This window comes from Anticarsia gemmatalis, chromosome 22 (assembly GCF_050436995.1).
Source record: "Anticarsia gemmatalis isolate Benzon Research Colony breed Stoneville strain chromosome 22, ilAntGemm2 primary, whole genome shotgun sequence".
NCBI lineage: Eukaryota > Metazoa > Arthropoda > Insecta > Lepidoptera > Erebidae > Anticarsia > Anticarsia gemmatalis.
Window position 1 is genome coordinate 712385 of NC_134766.1, and position 16196 is coordinate 728580.

General features: G+C 36.5%; 3 protein-coding genes across 3 annotated transcripts in view; 2 read left to right on the forward strand and 1 right to left on the reverse strand.

Annotated features, from left to right (window-relative positions):
* nvy (CBFA2/RUNX1 partner transcriptional co-repressor nervy) overlaps positions 1-4306 on the reverse strand; it is a 65942-nt gene extending 61636 nt beyond the window's left edge. Inside the window, exon 1 of the mRNA XM_076129286.1 lies at positions 4050-4306. The gene's annotated coding sequence lies outside the window, so the exon portion shown is untranslated. The remainder of the gene's footprint in view (positions 1-4049) is intronic.
* Positions 4307-10681: 6375 nt separating this feature from the next.
* On the forward strand, positions 10682-12283 carry LOC142982678 (uncharacterized). Its single transcript, XM_076129309.1, has 2 exons — positions 10682-10829; positions 11612-12283. The coding sequence occupies exons 1-2, from the start codon at positions 10827-10829 to the stop codon at positions 12203-12205; spliced, it is 597 nt and encodes a 198-aa protein (XP_075985424.1). The 5' UTR covers positions 10682-10826; the 3' UTR covers positions 12206-12283.
* Positions 12284-13306: 1023 nt separating this feature from the next.
* LOC142982589 (uncharacterized) lies at positions 13307-14614 on the forward strand. The gene has a single exon (XM_076129161.1). It carries the CDS (start codon positions 13377-13379, stop codon positions 14550-14552), a length of 1176 nt encoding a protein of 391 aa, XP_075985276.1. The 5' UTR covers positions 13307-13376; the 3' UTR covers positions 14553-14614.
* The last annotated feature ends 1582 nt before the right edge of the window (positions 14615-16196 follow it).

Consider the following 16196-nt stretch of genomic DNA (forward strand, 5'->3'; position numbering starts at 1 on the left):
TGACAGTGTTGTCAGCGACACATACTGTAGATGTCAGAACGAAAACATTATAGGATCGAGATCTTTGATTCTACTCGTAGTAAAAAAGTCTGTGGTGAAATTCAGTTGCAATGATGAATAAAAATTGATAGATAAATCTAAAATATAATCTTTTCCTGATTTAGATTAAACGTTACAAGGAGTATTTAAATTATCTATGGGACCACTTTAACCAATTCAAAATCATTTATATTTTTGAAAATCTTTTCCAGCCGACACTACTACTACTAAATCGTCAGAATAAAATGAACTTTTAAAAAAGGGGCGCAATGGTTTAGGTCGGGTGTTCGATTCCTACACGGAGCAATTATCTGCGCGATCCACAAATAATTGCTTCGGGTCTGGTTGTGCTTTGTGTCCGTTGCTTATATGTTGGTAAAAGTCCCCGCGACACAAGAGCAATTCTTATAGCGGGAAATCTCTTTTGTACCAAGATAGTATGCAAATCAATATAGCTTTAAATCATTGAAAATAAATATTATTATGATAGGGTCAATCCTGCAACAGCTTACTCTCAATATAATTGAACTGAAAAAAAATACGATCGTCATAACTTTGAAGGAAAAAATCTAATAACTGCGACAGTCTATTCACAAAATCTAACCCTTTATGTCGTTGTGGAGGCTTTAACTATGCGGGACGACCACGGAACGACCACGATACGGGATAAAAAGGCTATTGGATATACGTATGTGACTGTAAGATAATGATCCTGTACGTTTACGATGACAATTTTTAGTGAAAGATATTTGGGTGTATTCTACTTTAAAATACACATTGAATTATTGTTTTTTCTTTTCTTGATAATAATGATGTCTAACTATCTACTATTACTGATTCGTACACTAAGAAAATACTATAGCAAAAAACTGAAATGAAAACTGATATTAACATAATTAGAAACACAACTGCTAGAACTCTTAATCATTTCAAACACTACACATACCAATAAAATATCAATTCCCTACTAAAACCACGTTAGTATGTTCCGTGGCGTCCCCGTGACGGTACCGTGTCGTGAGCACTAAATCTCCCAACTGCGTTATTGGAATTTCCCTGTTACAATTTATACGTAAAGCCGGCGGCACACCTGCGTCGCAGATGGCGCGCACTTATTGTTGACGCAGATGTTGTGCGCTGGATGTGCCACTGCCTTTACGGGTTTAATTGGCTTTCCCGAGATATGTGTGCTACGGAGTTTTTCTTTTATGCTGTGTATTGGTGGGAAAACTGTTGTTTTTGTTTTGAGATAAAGTGCATTTATGCTAATGTTATGAAAGATATGGTTTGGTTTTAGAGGAAAAGGTTGAAATTAGCTTACGCTATATTATTGATATTTGAGTAAAATGCTTTTATTTGAACTATAAGTACCACTGCAAATGACTCTTTAGATTAAATTCCAATCGTGAGAAATACAAACTTATGCAATAGTCATCGATAGTTGTTTCAAAAGGGTATTTTGAATAGGCAATTTTTAGAATAGTCCACGAGACACAGTACTGAGATTATACTAAAAGCTTAAAAAACGTCAAAAAATCTTCAAAAATACATGAAAATAGTAAAATAACAGTTTCATCTGAAAACACTTATCAGTAAATATATAAGCCCATATGTACATAACAGTGACACAAGAGTTGGCAATCAGTCGGCCACGAGACCAGCATGGCAGCATGCGGGCGCTAGGTGAGCCGCATGCTCATGTGGGCTGTGAGCATGGCGCATGCATGCGGGCTATATCTCGTTACTAATGTGTGCTAGGTTTTATGTTTTAATGTTTGGATGTTGCAAAAAGATGAAGATTTATACAAAAAGTGGTGCTAAGACAAACTGTAACTGGTTTTGTGGCTTAGTTTAAGTTCATGACGCACTAATAATTAACAACAGTATTGTAACCCCACTACCATACCGTATTCATAGCATATAAGAAAGAGAGTATTTGATCTAAGCATATCCGTGCTTCGAAGAGAACTTAAAAAATCGGTCCCGGTTATAGTCAATTAAGATAACAGTCGTTAAGCCATGTAAATGGCCTTTCAGGCTTGAAAACCTTTGACACTAGGTTGACCACTAATCATACGAGAAGATAAAATAAAAAAACCCCGATAACTACACGTAACCTTTCAAAGAAAAGGCGTAGATAAATAAACTACGTATTTTAAATTGAATTATTGAGAGTCGATTGTTCAAAGAGTATTAATTATGAAGTACAAACGGCTCTGCTTTCATTGTACAGTCTACTTTCTTTCCTCCCACACAAGTCTTGTAGGAAAATGAAAATTACAGCTCTTATAGAGTAGTTAATTCTAAAGTCCTTTTCCAATCCTTTATAAGAGGCTTAAGGTAGAGTACCTAGCTTAAAATATTTAGTTTATTTCTAACATTTTCTTAAGAAATAGGTGTTATTTTAATCAAAAATGTTTGCTATTGCGGACTGCCCTGTGTAACACACAGCTGATCCACCCGACACAGAACAAGCCCAGGACATGAGGTCCCGGATTTGAACCCTGAATTGGCCAGAAGAACTATTGCTTCATTCTATCATATGTTTGAAGAAATGGATGGTTAGTTTCGTTCATTCGCAAATTATAATAGTCTTACAAAATTTAATTTTCATTCAAATGACTTGGAATTGAATGAAATCGCAGTAAGAATCAACCGAAATGTTGTACGAAGGTTCGTTTTCGTTGAATAGTGGAACCCTCTTCTTTTAGTAAAGTTAAAGAGTCACCTGTACCTTAAAATAATGCAGGTTTTGTCTGAAAACTTTCTTATATTTATAGTCAGTTCTGACCGGTCAGTGCGCTATTTAAACTATTCTCTTTTCATGGGTCTAGTAGTAGGTACTGTGTCGTATTAAAGAAATTACTTAATTTTTTACTATATCATGGGTTTTATGACTATATACTTATGTATGTTTAATAATTATATTATTTTCCTTGTGTTGTTATAAAAGTCGCATCAGTCTTTGTATTTTTAATGTGTAGTATATAATTGTAGTCGTTTAAAAAATACGTTTTACAATCATTTCGTATTAATATAAGAAGAATCCTACATCAACATAATGTTAAAAATATATTATTATACATATTTCTTAATAATTTATCTGGCGTACCCCTTTGGGAAAAGACATGATTTAATGTATGTATCTACGTAAAAAATATTTTCAAAACTACCCAACACGTCGTTACTTTAAACTCACACTAAACTATAATTTATAAACCATATTCACAACGTGTTCGTTAAACGATGGAAAAACACGTTCCGATAGCAATAACCATAGAGAACGGTGCATGTTTCGTAGAGCCTACACAACAGCCACCGATGCAGCCCAAACAGCCAGCTGATGTCCTCACGCAGGTGTCCCGCCACTAATAACGCTTATTTATTTCATACGCTTCCCATCCCTAATGCATTCTGATTTTGAATGCTTTTTTTTTAATGGTTTTCGTTTATGGAAACGTTTTGGAATATTTTAAAATGTTTCGTCGATTGAAAAAGGGTTTTGTTTTTTTAGTATTGATATTAAGGGAAAACTGTAACGTAAATGTAGTTGTTGATTTTTGAGCGTGTTCATAATAAACGTAGGTTTTCATAAAAAAACGTTTTTCTTGCAGAATAATTGTATTTTTATCTTTTAAAAAAATATATATGAACTTTGTGACGGTAAAGATATTGAATAGTTATTTATGCTTATGAATAAAATAAATAATGTAAGGTTTTTCTCTTGTTTCTGTGTTAACGACGTCCGTTTCTGTAATATTTAGTATAACATACATATATTTATTTTATTCAAATCATCAAACAATAACTCAAAAACATCATGTTTTACACCAGAGCTTTAAAAAGCACACACATATCTGCCATCAATCTTTTACAAAATAACGTTAACCACCGGAAAACATAATATTACTTTATTATATCTAATATTCGGATACAAGTTTGTACAAAAAACTGATGTACGATAATATTATAATTTATATCTGGATAATAAATTAAATTTCATCGCTCACCTCAACGTTTTTGACGGCTGACAGCAAACAGCTTTCCCCGGTTTTTATTGCAATCTTACACAGTATCACGCACTATTGTAATAAATCACTTTACATTAAAACCAAATGTTCACGGAATAAACAGAATTTCAACGGTGGAGATGTGATCGATATGTAAAATAACTGATATTGTAAACTTTGTGGATTTTTTCTTTTATTTTTCGTGCGCGATCTGTCGGCGTGTTGGTGCGGTCGGGAGAGCGGGACGTGCGTCCACCGCGGCGGTCGGTCGGCCACTGAGGGCGGGAACGCCTGCGTCTAAGCGCTATTCGGACATCGCTTTTTTTTTCAGCGAAAACTGTTGAGTCGTTGGGCGGCAAACATTTAGCGTTTGTTTTCCACGCTAGGACCGCTTTGATAATTTTCTCGGCTGTTTTAGAACGTTTTATTGTTCAAAGTGGTGTTAGTTAGTACTGTTTTCTTTATTGAATTAAACATTATTCGTAATATCATTTCTACTGAACACTGTTAAGAGTTCGTTTAAATGGATAGAAAAAAGTACACATAAAAAACCTATCAATTAAAAGTTATAATACTCTGTTCAATAAGTAATTTTCAAAGAAAGTGATTACGATAATAGATTATATGGAAGGCTGTCGGCGACACTGTCATATGTCTGAACAAGACACTAAATTATGAAAAATACTAGCAAACATAAAAATCGTTAACATTTTGTAGAGGCAATATCAAAGCAGTATTTAACGGTGTTTAGACACGAATTTGCCTCTTTATAGTATAAAAAATTTGAGATATGTACAAGTAAGTCTGTCTCTGTGGCGCAGTCGAGAGTACAATGAGTACATGCGACTGCTAATCATGAGGTCTCTGATTCGATTCTCTTATCCCTCGGTCACCGGTATGTTCTTATACATTTTAAAATGTTTCTCCATTATATAGTAGTACGGAGTGCAGTTACATGCCTATGGCAATAGGCTCGCCTACTCTTACTAACTCGACTAACATTGATAATGGCGAAACGTGCTAAGCTTTCTGGTATAACAGGCGTGATATTATGTATGTATTTGCTACATTACGGTATAAAAAAGAGAGGTAGGTACTTTTTATATCCGTCTAGGAACAGCATATTGTAAAATGTAAAAGCAATTATAAAAATAATCTATTGTTATCCCAATGCTGGGAAAGGGTTTCCTCCTGGAATGAGGGAGGGGTTAAGTCTTAAGTTTAATAAACTGTAAATTAAATCTATACTAATATTATAAAGCTGAAGAGTTTGTTTGTTTGTTTGAACGCGCTAATCTCAGGAACTACTGGTCCGATTTGAAAAATTCTTTCAGTGTTAGATAGTCCATTTATCGAGGAAGGTTATAGGCTATATATCATCACGCTACGACCAATAGGAGCAGAGTGAAAAATGATACAAAAAAGGGGAAAAATTTTATGTGACGCAAGCGAAGTTGCGCGGGTCAGCTAGTTATATTTAAACGTCTACAAGTTAAATGTATTTATTTAACAGTCAGATAAATAAGTTTAAACCAAAAAGGAATCATTGACCTCTGGCTTTATTGGCGGTGTATTTTTAATTTATTTATTTAACAAAAATGTAGTGCAGCTATTAATATACCTATCGACAAGTTAATGTCAATGCCCCATTTGTTTTATTTTAAAGTATAGGTATAGGTAAAAGAAATATGGCTGGTTCTACCTTTACTTTAAGCAAATTATGCAATTTACATAAAAACTTTTTAATTCTGGAAGTATTAGATAAATATAGGAAAATACTCGTGCTCATTACACAAATGTTTGTCCCGGCTTGGATTTAAATCTACGACTCGCATCGCGGCTAATACAGTGTGTGAGGTCACCACGTCGTGTTCATATAAAATATCGTTTGAAAAACACTACGTATGCTATGTACACTTTCTGATAAGATTAACAACAAAATGTATAAATATGACTAACGCAAGAGATCGGAAGATTATCGAGGAAGGTTTTAGGGTATATGACATCACACTGCAACTATTAGGAGTGGAGTAGCAACGAAAAATGTTACAAAAAAGCATTCTCTCTTTTGTGACGCAAGCGAAGTTGCGCGGGTCAGCTAGTGTAATAATATGTATACTCAATTAATACTGTATATATTACATACATACCCTCCCATCGAAACAAGATAAAGCTTTGGTCAATGTATTGCCAGAAGATCCACGCAGTATTCTAGTTAGTATAGCCCTGTGGCGTTGCGTGCTTGCGACGTCGCACATCGTACACTCTCATACTCATATGATTGGCATCCAATCACTAGGCAGACTGCTGTAGACAGCATTCTGGGAAGTCAGGAATATCTTACAATTGTTTGTAACGGTGTAGACTTCGCTTTGTGGTTTGTGTAAGGATTCGGTTTAGTTCATTGTATGTTAGATAAAGATAAATTCATTATTATAAAAGGTGTATCTTGGTATTGTAGTTAAAAGCTTAGTCTTTGTTTTAAATAGTCCTGTGTATTAGGTACCAATCTGTCTTAAATTTCAAGTGCATATTTTTCGTTAACCAGAGGTGTCTAACTATAGTGTAAATCTATACACTATTCTTTACGTCGTGCATTTGTTTTTTAAATGGCTATTATTTAATTTTGTGGTTATAATGTAAGCCTATAGCTTTTCTTTTGTCCCGTGTGAAGTTCAGTATAAACGTGTGTTCTTTCATTACGCTGTGAGGTTTCTGTGTATTGTATAAAAAAATATATTGAAAATTAAACACTATAAAGTTACAACAGGTGAATGTTCTAACAGCATGACAACAATACAATGTAAATTAGCATCGCAGAGGCCCAAGAAAATTTAAATTATCATCACTTTCTTTAATTTCACAACATGGAGTCACTAACGAACATTTTTCCTCCTCATCATAATAACAATAGCCATAGACAACAGTCCACCTGTTCTGTCGCAAATCGAACGTTATTTCAAATAATTCAAATGTTGTTTGTTCAGTTGCGCGGCGGACGTGGAGCCGCACGCACGTGCCCCACGCCTGCTCCATGTTGCCTCAGGTGGCGCCAACAATTATGTGATATAATATTGTTTTCCCACATTTACATATGTTGGTTCTGTTTTTGGATATTTGAATACAAATTCCTTTGTTCTGGAAGTAAAAGAAACATTTTGTGGTAGGTTACTTTTGCGTGAATTTTAAACTGTTCCGATCGTTGATACCTACCGTGTTTAAATGTTTGCTGTGTAATATTTATTACTTGCAAATAGTTTAATACTTGAACAAAAAATGTGTACAAAAAGAAACATCTAGGTTTTCAATTAGCGATAAAGTGACTTAAATTTATTTCCCTTAATCCACTCCAAGCATATCCGATGTTCTTACGAGTATTGTACGATATTATATTCCTCTAAGCAGTTGATATACGTCAATTGTAAAAGTAAAATCAACAGCCTAAATTGAACACCAGATTTGTAGACCTTACTCAACACAATCGTCGTTCTTTCTAACTTAGGTAATAACGAACTTAATAATATAGCATTTTCATACATATACATTTTTCTTTAGTTAAATATATGGCTACGCTTAGACAGTGAGCTATATCATATTATTATGTAACCATTACTATCACATTATAGTTGACCCGAGGTTCTTCCCGAAATGAGGGGCGCGAACCTTAAATCTACCTTCTGGGCTAGCAAACCTGTCACACTGTTCCGGTGACGGCACTCGGAGTGGTGATGGTTTGCTGTTGTGAATCTATAAGTACCCTTGTCTTCTCCACCGAATAAGTGCACCTAGGAAACGCTGCTGGAAATTCAGTGACGCACTCATAACCGCGCCACTCTTACTATCATCATTCATTCATTCATTCGTCGTATGGTCAGTGGTCAACCTAGTGTCAAAGTTGTTCGTGTCGAAGGCCTTTGACATGGCTTAACGACTGTTATCTTATTGATAACAACCGGGACCGAGTTTTTACGTGCCCTCCGAAGCAAGGAGACGCTCGGTTCAAATACCACTATGCGGCCACCCATCTAAGGAATGTCCGCGCCAAGGTTGCTTAACCCACTGATCGTTTACCGACCGGTGAGTGCAACTAGCCACGAGCGCCTCTTACTATACTCATAGTATACTAGACTCTTACTATAAATTCTGTTTATGTCAAATTTTATTAATGTAACAGTATATCATCTTAGTTGAGTCTCATTCTTTTACGAGTACGTCCTACGGTATATACCTAAAACGTTATATACCTTCAGGAATTAGAATTAAAGTAAATAGCTAACCCCTAACTACAAGGTATGTGATAAAATCACTGCTTATTACTCGGAATGATTCATTCACTGTTGAAAGCTTCCACCTTTCAACCCACAGAGGGCGTTCCCGATACAAATCACTCATCGCTACTCATAAACTATTCATATTTTAACCGCTGTTTACGATTGTCTGTGGTTTCATGCCGCCATTAAAATTAAATATTTATTGATGGTATTTTTTCGAAAATAACTGTAATTATTGACTGTTTATTGTCCTTTTGACTTTGATGGGGTGAGCTTTAGAATTTTAATGTTTGTTTCGATAGATTTCAGGTGTCAATAAAGTACATACATTATTATGTTATTGTACATACCTACATACGAAAAAATTGCCAACTCTCTATTACAACATACTTAATTTTATTATGAATATGAATTGAATCCATCATAATTTAAAGCCTTGAATAGGATTAACAATTAAGCTGTAAAGATCAGCACACAGGGAATTTTACTTTACCTATTTATGCCAATAGTATGTATAGTAGAGGACATTATTTTTAGAATAGTTCTAAAACTCACAGACTGCTGGGCTTCCTCGTGATCATACTAACTAATTATTCTAATTAACTTATTTAATCAGTCACCATACGGCCAAGGCCAGTATAACCTGCACTGAAACATCAAGCAATCTAAGTTAAAATGTTCGCATTAATTAGATTATTAGTTCGCATGAATTAATATTAGATTAATTATTTCCTAACTATATTTTCGTTTAGTTCTTCATTAGTATCAAATAATTATTTCAATACATAATAACGTAACTATTACTTATTATTATTACAGTTGTTCAAAACAAATATGTAATGTTAATGCATTACATTATTAGCGTCATTAAACTTCGTAGAAGCTCTACGCCGTAGCAGCAAGGCTACGTAAACGTAGCCACACCGGGACTAATGAGTTGAGAAGTTGGTAGTCTAGGTCTACTATTCTTCATTTGTTTATGGTTTTGTTAACTATTTTTAACACATATATTCATGTTATACCTAACTGATGGTAAGGCAGAGGTTTAATACACATAGTTTCGCTATTCAGTCTACATTACAGTCTTAGTCGAGGCTGTTACTATTAAGAAATATTTTAATACACATTAGAAAAACCCATTATGTCCCCTCAGTCATCTTAATCGACAACTAGTGTACCTACGTCAAATTGATAGCCACTATGCAGTACATTGCTGCTTTCATGTGACGTGTCGCGTGTTAATCACTGAGATACGTGATAGCCCCCTGACGTGGGTTGGTTCTTGTGTACATAAGTAGGTTCATAGTACTTTTTACTAGTTATTTTACCTTTAGTTATATTGTCGTATATATTTATTACATCACAAAAACCGGTTACAATACAAACGACACATTAAATTGATATAAAAAAAAACCACATTACCATAAACATTAAACATATATGAATAATAAAAGTCATATGTCATAGCTTAACACTAACGCGCCACAAACTCGCGGTTGGCGGGAAAAAAATGCAAATGGCGGGCGGATCGTGACGTCACGTTTGTGCCGGGTGGCGCGCGTACCAACCTGATGGCGTTTTAATTACACAGCATTGGTGTTTTATTGCTCAGGCTTGCTGATTCCCATGCTGATCTGGGAGAGAAAAATTTAATGGCTCTAGTGGCTAGTTGGTTTACATGACTATTTGATGAGATATAATATGGACGTAATTATCCACTGGGATTTGGTTAAAAAATTAAATGGTTACTTTGTTTTAAGATAGTTTGTTTTGAAATTACTCAATTTACTCTTCATTTGTTTCATTATTAATAAGGTGAAATATCAATAGAAAGTTTAATACAGCCTAGCTACCTTTTATTACTGCTACACTAATGATCCAAAATGTACCTACGCAATATATTCCTGTAGGAAATTCATACACTTATTTTTACCTTTCTAAAGAAAAGATGTATAATGGTATGGTGTTCTCCTAGCTGGCGCCGGCGGCCAGTTTTTATGAAACCAACTAAAGTTGCAGGACTTTGTTTATAGCGTCCAAGTGTATTCACTATATACCCAGGTACACTTCTTATTACATCACACTTAAAGCCCGGTAGGACGGATAATCGACTATAACAGTGAGATTTTTTGAGGTGAAGGATCGAATTTACGTATTCTCTTTCTGGATACGGGCAATCACTGACAATTTTTGACAGGAAAACTCAGCAACAGCTTTTAAAATTTGAGAACTTTCGAGACCTCTTCGTGGCAGGCGCAAACACTATCAAAAGGGCCACTGAGGCAGTCAAACGCCATAATGGTATAACTACACAAAGCGGATAAAATGATTTCTATAACAGCCAATGTCGAGCGTCTAGTTTTTCTCAGCAGTTGAATAAACGAGTTGCAACAAAGTTGAAAGTTAATTAAAACTACGGGCATAAAATTGAAATGTTAATAACTTTGAGGGAAATACTCTTTGTGGAGTCACATGGTGCTTAAAATGATTTGTTATTGAGAACAAAATGGTAAGGTTTTTAGACTTATTTAGTATCCTTTTTGGTTATATTACTGCCTCTGTGGCGCGATCGGTAGTATATGCGACTGCGGTGCGAGAGGTCTCGGGTTCGAATCCTGGGTCGGGCCAAAAAGTCTTTTCTGAGATTTTCTGTTAAGAATTTCTTAGAGATTGCCCGGAGTTAGGAAGTTGAGGTCGAAGACCTCCGTGCCTCGGAGAGCACGTAAAGCCGTCGGTCCTGCGCCTGACCTCTCACTGGTCGTGTCTGTTATCCGTCCCACCAAACTATGAGAGTGATGGAATAGAGAGTGTACCTGTGTATTGTGCACACACTTGGACACTATAAACAAAAGTCCTGCACAGATGGCCAGGTTCAATGAAACTGACCGCCGTAGCCGTATATCGGCTAGGAGGACATTATTATTGGTTATATGGGTCTTGTCTTGGAGTATAGATGCCGCCAAACAACGTGAACCATTTCGTTATATTATAATGAGCATAATCAATGTTAATGTCCGCTTGAAAAGAATTGCAGGCAAAAGCCATTGCGCTTTGATCACCCTATTAGTAGAACAGTCAACCGAGAGTTCTTTGCAACAGGGTCGTATACTCAGTACCTTTTTTAAAAAGGTTGTTTAGCGACAACTATACTAAATAACTTATTCTATTACAGATTTTTTTCTTCTTACTGCCTTTACATCAGGGTTTAATTACCACTGACCAAATTCTAGAATAACTTAGTGGCAACAATATATTTCCATACAATTTTAAATACTTCGTACTTCTTTACAGATTCCATACCAATCCACAATCTTTTTCGTCCTTGTATCTCCTGTGCTCAGTCAACTGGCATTAGACGCCATACAACCAGACGTGACCTTCAACGACGACAACGACCGATACGACGTCAACAACATCATACAGGACAACAACAAGGCTTTCAGACAACACCAGTTCATCTCCCAAGAAGAATACAGAAGAGACTTGAACACCCAAGAAGAATTAAACCTGGGAGAAGAATTCAACTACGGCTTGCCTGCTAGAAAAGCCCACGATTATGACTCCGAACCTGACTTTTCTGATATCAAAGCGGCTTTAACTGGTAGACGGTTTTTCGATTTCGATGGATTCTACCACGAGCAGACGACAATGAGACCTGGAGATTTTGAGGAGAATTTAAAACCTTTTATGAACAATGCTGATAGGTTGAGGTACTGGAGACGGATGGCTGGTTACGTAGACCATTTGCATGGGAAGCAGGAGACCAGGAGAAGTGGGGGGTCGAGGAGGAGTGGGGATACGAATGATGAGAATGAGGTGCTGATGCATTATGCTGTACCTATTGCTATGAATATTGATGGGTTCTTGAGAGTACCACTGCAATGAGGTCTTAGGTCTTAACAAATATTGTTAATAAATTGAATGACAGTTGTAGGAATATTAAATTCATTGAGCTACGTTGTACTGTTTTACTCTTTTATTTTTGGAACTTACAATAATCCAGAGGTTCCTTAAACGATTGGCTCGTTTTAGTATGAGAGGTAATGAAAATTAAATCTATTATCATTTAAAATTATATTTTGAAATTCCGAGCTGCTACCGAGAAAGTCCTAACAAAAAATGCAAGTAATCCTTTCTATTTCGCGATCCTGTACATTTACGATATCTTATTATTTGCTGTTTCCTTGATTTTTTGACAAATGCTGTTCAGTCTTTCCGAGAAACGCATTGGTAAATGACAATAAATGTTAGAGACAGATCTCGTAACCCGTAGTGAGGGTTATACATATTACACATCTGTTTTGTTATGCGGGCTGAGGTATATTTTATAATATGTTAGTAGATACGGCACTATAATCAACACAAAACATGAGCTTAGTTTGTTGAACTTAAACTACATTCTCTTGGCGATTGAGACGATTAAAGTTTTCAGGCTTGAGCATTAGGAGTTAAATACTAAGTTTAAAGTGCGACAATTGTTTACTTTTACTCGTGACGTCTAAACGCAGTAAGAACCATGTAAAGACGAACCTCATACATACAAATCCCTTTACAATTCTGTAAGAATGTACTACCAAAGATTCCGGAATACATCAACCAAATAACTGCCACCGCGGCGCAGTAGTTACGGCGGATCCCAAACCACTACCAGTGCGTTGGGCGGCCAGGGGTTCGATTTCCACATGGAAGCATTTATACGTGTATCAGCACGAATATTTGTTTATGCTCTGGTGACAGGTTGTCCGTTGTTTGTATGTTTGTAAAAAGTCTCCGCGACACAAGAACAATTCTTAGGGCGGGGATTGTCAAAAAAAAACAATAAAGATGCATGAAGGTACGATGTGAGACACATTATATAATCATTTAATAACGTTTATAATGATGGCGTCAGAAAACTAATCAATATTGTTCATTTTCATCAGTCTAATATGTAATAGTAACATCAAGTACTTTCCAATATCACGCACAATTAATTTCAATAACTACTTACATCAATATAATAAAAAAATAATCTTCTGATTAACATTTCAGTACGCACTGCTCATGGTTTAAAACCATGGGTACTAAAATCTACTTCTTCTTATTCACAATAATAACTTTGACAAATGGAAAACCGGCGAAAAGCAAGTCTTCGGTAATAATAACTAATGAGAGCGAGTTGGAGAAGTTATTGAAGAGTCTGTCTAATAAAGGTAGATACAATGTAGAGTACAGTCATGATGAAGTAGGTCCGAACATGTACCACGAGGACAGAGCATGGATCAGCCACCAGGACACCATTCCCCCAGTACAACACCGCGGAAGACTTGCTGCGAAACCTCGAGGAAAGAAACGTACTTCTGTTTTCAATAAACGAACGGACAACGTTCTGCAACAACTGTTAAATAAAGACGATGACTACGGAGCCGACGAAGCCCATATTATACAAGCAAAAGATCGTAACAACTTCGTTCCGACTACCAACGATAATATCGCTGAAGTACTAGAATTTTTAAAAGATCTCGACAAAAATGTACAGGAAGGTGAACGACTTGAAGCTAGAAACAAAATAATAACTGATGAAGATACAGACCTCATTGCCACCGACGAAAAAGTACATAACCTGATACAGTCACTAGCAAAGAAACACCCCGTGAACAATGATTTAGACGCCATAGTTCTTGATTTATCCAATCTTGATCGGTCTAATGGAAAATCGCGAAATAGAGACGATGACGACGATCTACAAAATGAAATTCAATTCGTAGGCAATATTGATTTGAACGACTTAATAGGCAAAAATGGGTTAAAATCCGCGAAAAGACCTTATGCCTCTAGTTCTGATTCTAATATAGACGTGTTAGTTGTTGATTTAGATAAAGCACAGAACAGTTTGAGACGAGACGTACAAGCGTTGGTGGAAAGTATAGACAAGCCAAAGAAACAAAGGCCTAAGCAACGCTTTAAGAAGTTCAGACCAAAATCTGGACGAAATCAAGCAAAAATCCTCGCACACAATAAGAATAACAACAATGTATACGTTCCAAAATGGCTGTTGAGTGATGTCTCTTCAAAAATGTCTGGTCGACAATTTCGCAATGTTTTACCTCAAACTAGACAACAGAGAATAAAAAAAAGAAACAAAAACAAGGATGGCCAAGTTCCAAAGAGGATTTTTCGCCGCAGTTTAGATGACGATATCGGTGTTCCTTTCCATCTTCAAATTGAAGGATTGGGTCAAGTGAATCCTTGATTATGCTTTTTAGGCAATAAATTCTATCTTCTAACAAATAACATTGTATTGATGACGAATGACAGTTGTATTTGATTATTTATTTTTAAAAGAAGTCTTCCGCTAATCTATGACTCTACTGCTAAAAGTTGTAGGCTGCTTAATTAAATGAAAGTGGCTATCGCGAAATAACTTACTTTTAAGGGCGGAGACATTCATCCCTTTACAATTTTGCCCCGTGTTAATGTAATTACACGGTGCATCAAAACAATTATTGAGAACATCATTTGTCCTTCACATTGATTAGATATTGCTATTATGATCTGTGAATAACCAATTTCACTCCCTGGGAGAGTAAAAAATATACAGCAGTAACCCGTGACCTTACCTGTCCCTTATTAGAATGATTAATTGGACAAAAAATTCTGAAATAACAAAATATTACACCAACCATTTTAAGCAAATAAGTATTCTGTAAATTTAAAATCGAAATAAATCTTTGTTATATATAAAACTTTAATATTGGAGTGCTAAATTTGTGGTCGTGTGAACAGTTTGGTCTCTTACCTATTTGTACTTATCTGAAAGCAAATGTATTACATTGAACTCATTAACAATATCACGTCAACACAACATGACAAATCATTATCACACTTGCTTCCAATATCATGCTTAATTAAAAAGCTATAACTTCGCGTGAAAATGATCTCACAATCAATTATAACACAGCACTGTAACCACAGCTTAAAAATGGCTTTAGTCGCGAATTGTATTGAGTAGAGCACCTGGCATGGTGGAGAGAGGGTGCCATGGGAACCAAAGTTTGTTTATTTTTACTCGGAATAATAGCCTTCACTCATGGAAAACCAGCCAGAGATCACGTCAGCGATAACGAATTGCAACAGCTACTGAAGAGTCTCTCTAATAAAGGTAGATATAATGTAGCGTATAGCCATCACCAAGACGGTCCCCTGTCCCATCATGAAGACAGAGCTCGCATCAGCCATCATGACGACAGTCAGCTTCTGTACCCGCGTGGTCAACTCGCCACCAACCAGCGGCCCGGTCCGCAACAAGCAGATGACGATTCTCCGAGCTACACTAATATACAAAACCTCAATTATTTACTACTGAACAAGAAATCTACCGACTCTTCAAGATCTGATGATAACGACAGCAGTGGTGACGCCAATATTGAAAGTTTACTTGATAAAGGTAACGACAATGCTGCTGAAGTACTAGAATTCTTGAAAGATCTCAACAAAAAATTGGAATCGGCCAGCAGAGTTGACGCGAGGAACGGCAGAGACAGGGATGATGATGATTGCAGAGGCGATAGGTGTGGGAGGGGGAGGAACGGCGCTGATAGAGATGACTGCAAGGGCGATAGATGTGGGGGAAGAGGAAGGAGTGATGATAGAGATGACTGCAGAGGCGACAGGTGTGGAGGGCGAGGAAGGAGTGATGACGACAGAGAAGATTGTAGAGGAGACAGGTGCGGCAGAGGTAGGAACGATGACGATCGCGATGATGATGATGATGATGACGATGATGACGATGACGACAATGATCGCGATGACGACGACCGCGACGACAATGACAACAGAGACTGTACAGGAGACAGGTGCGGCGGCAGGGGACGCAGCGACGACGACCAATATAGCG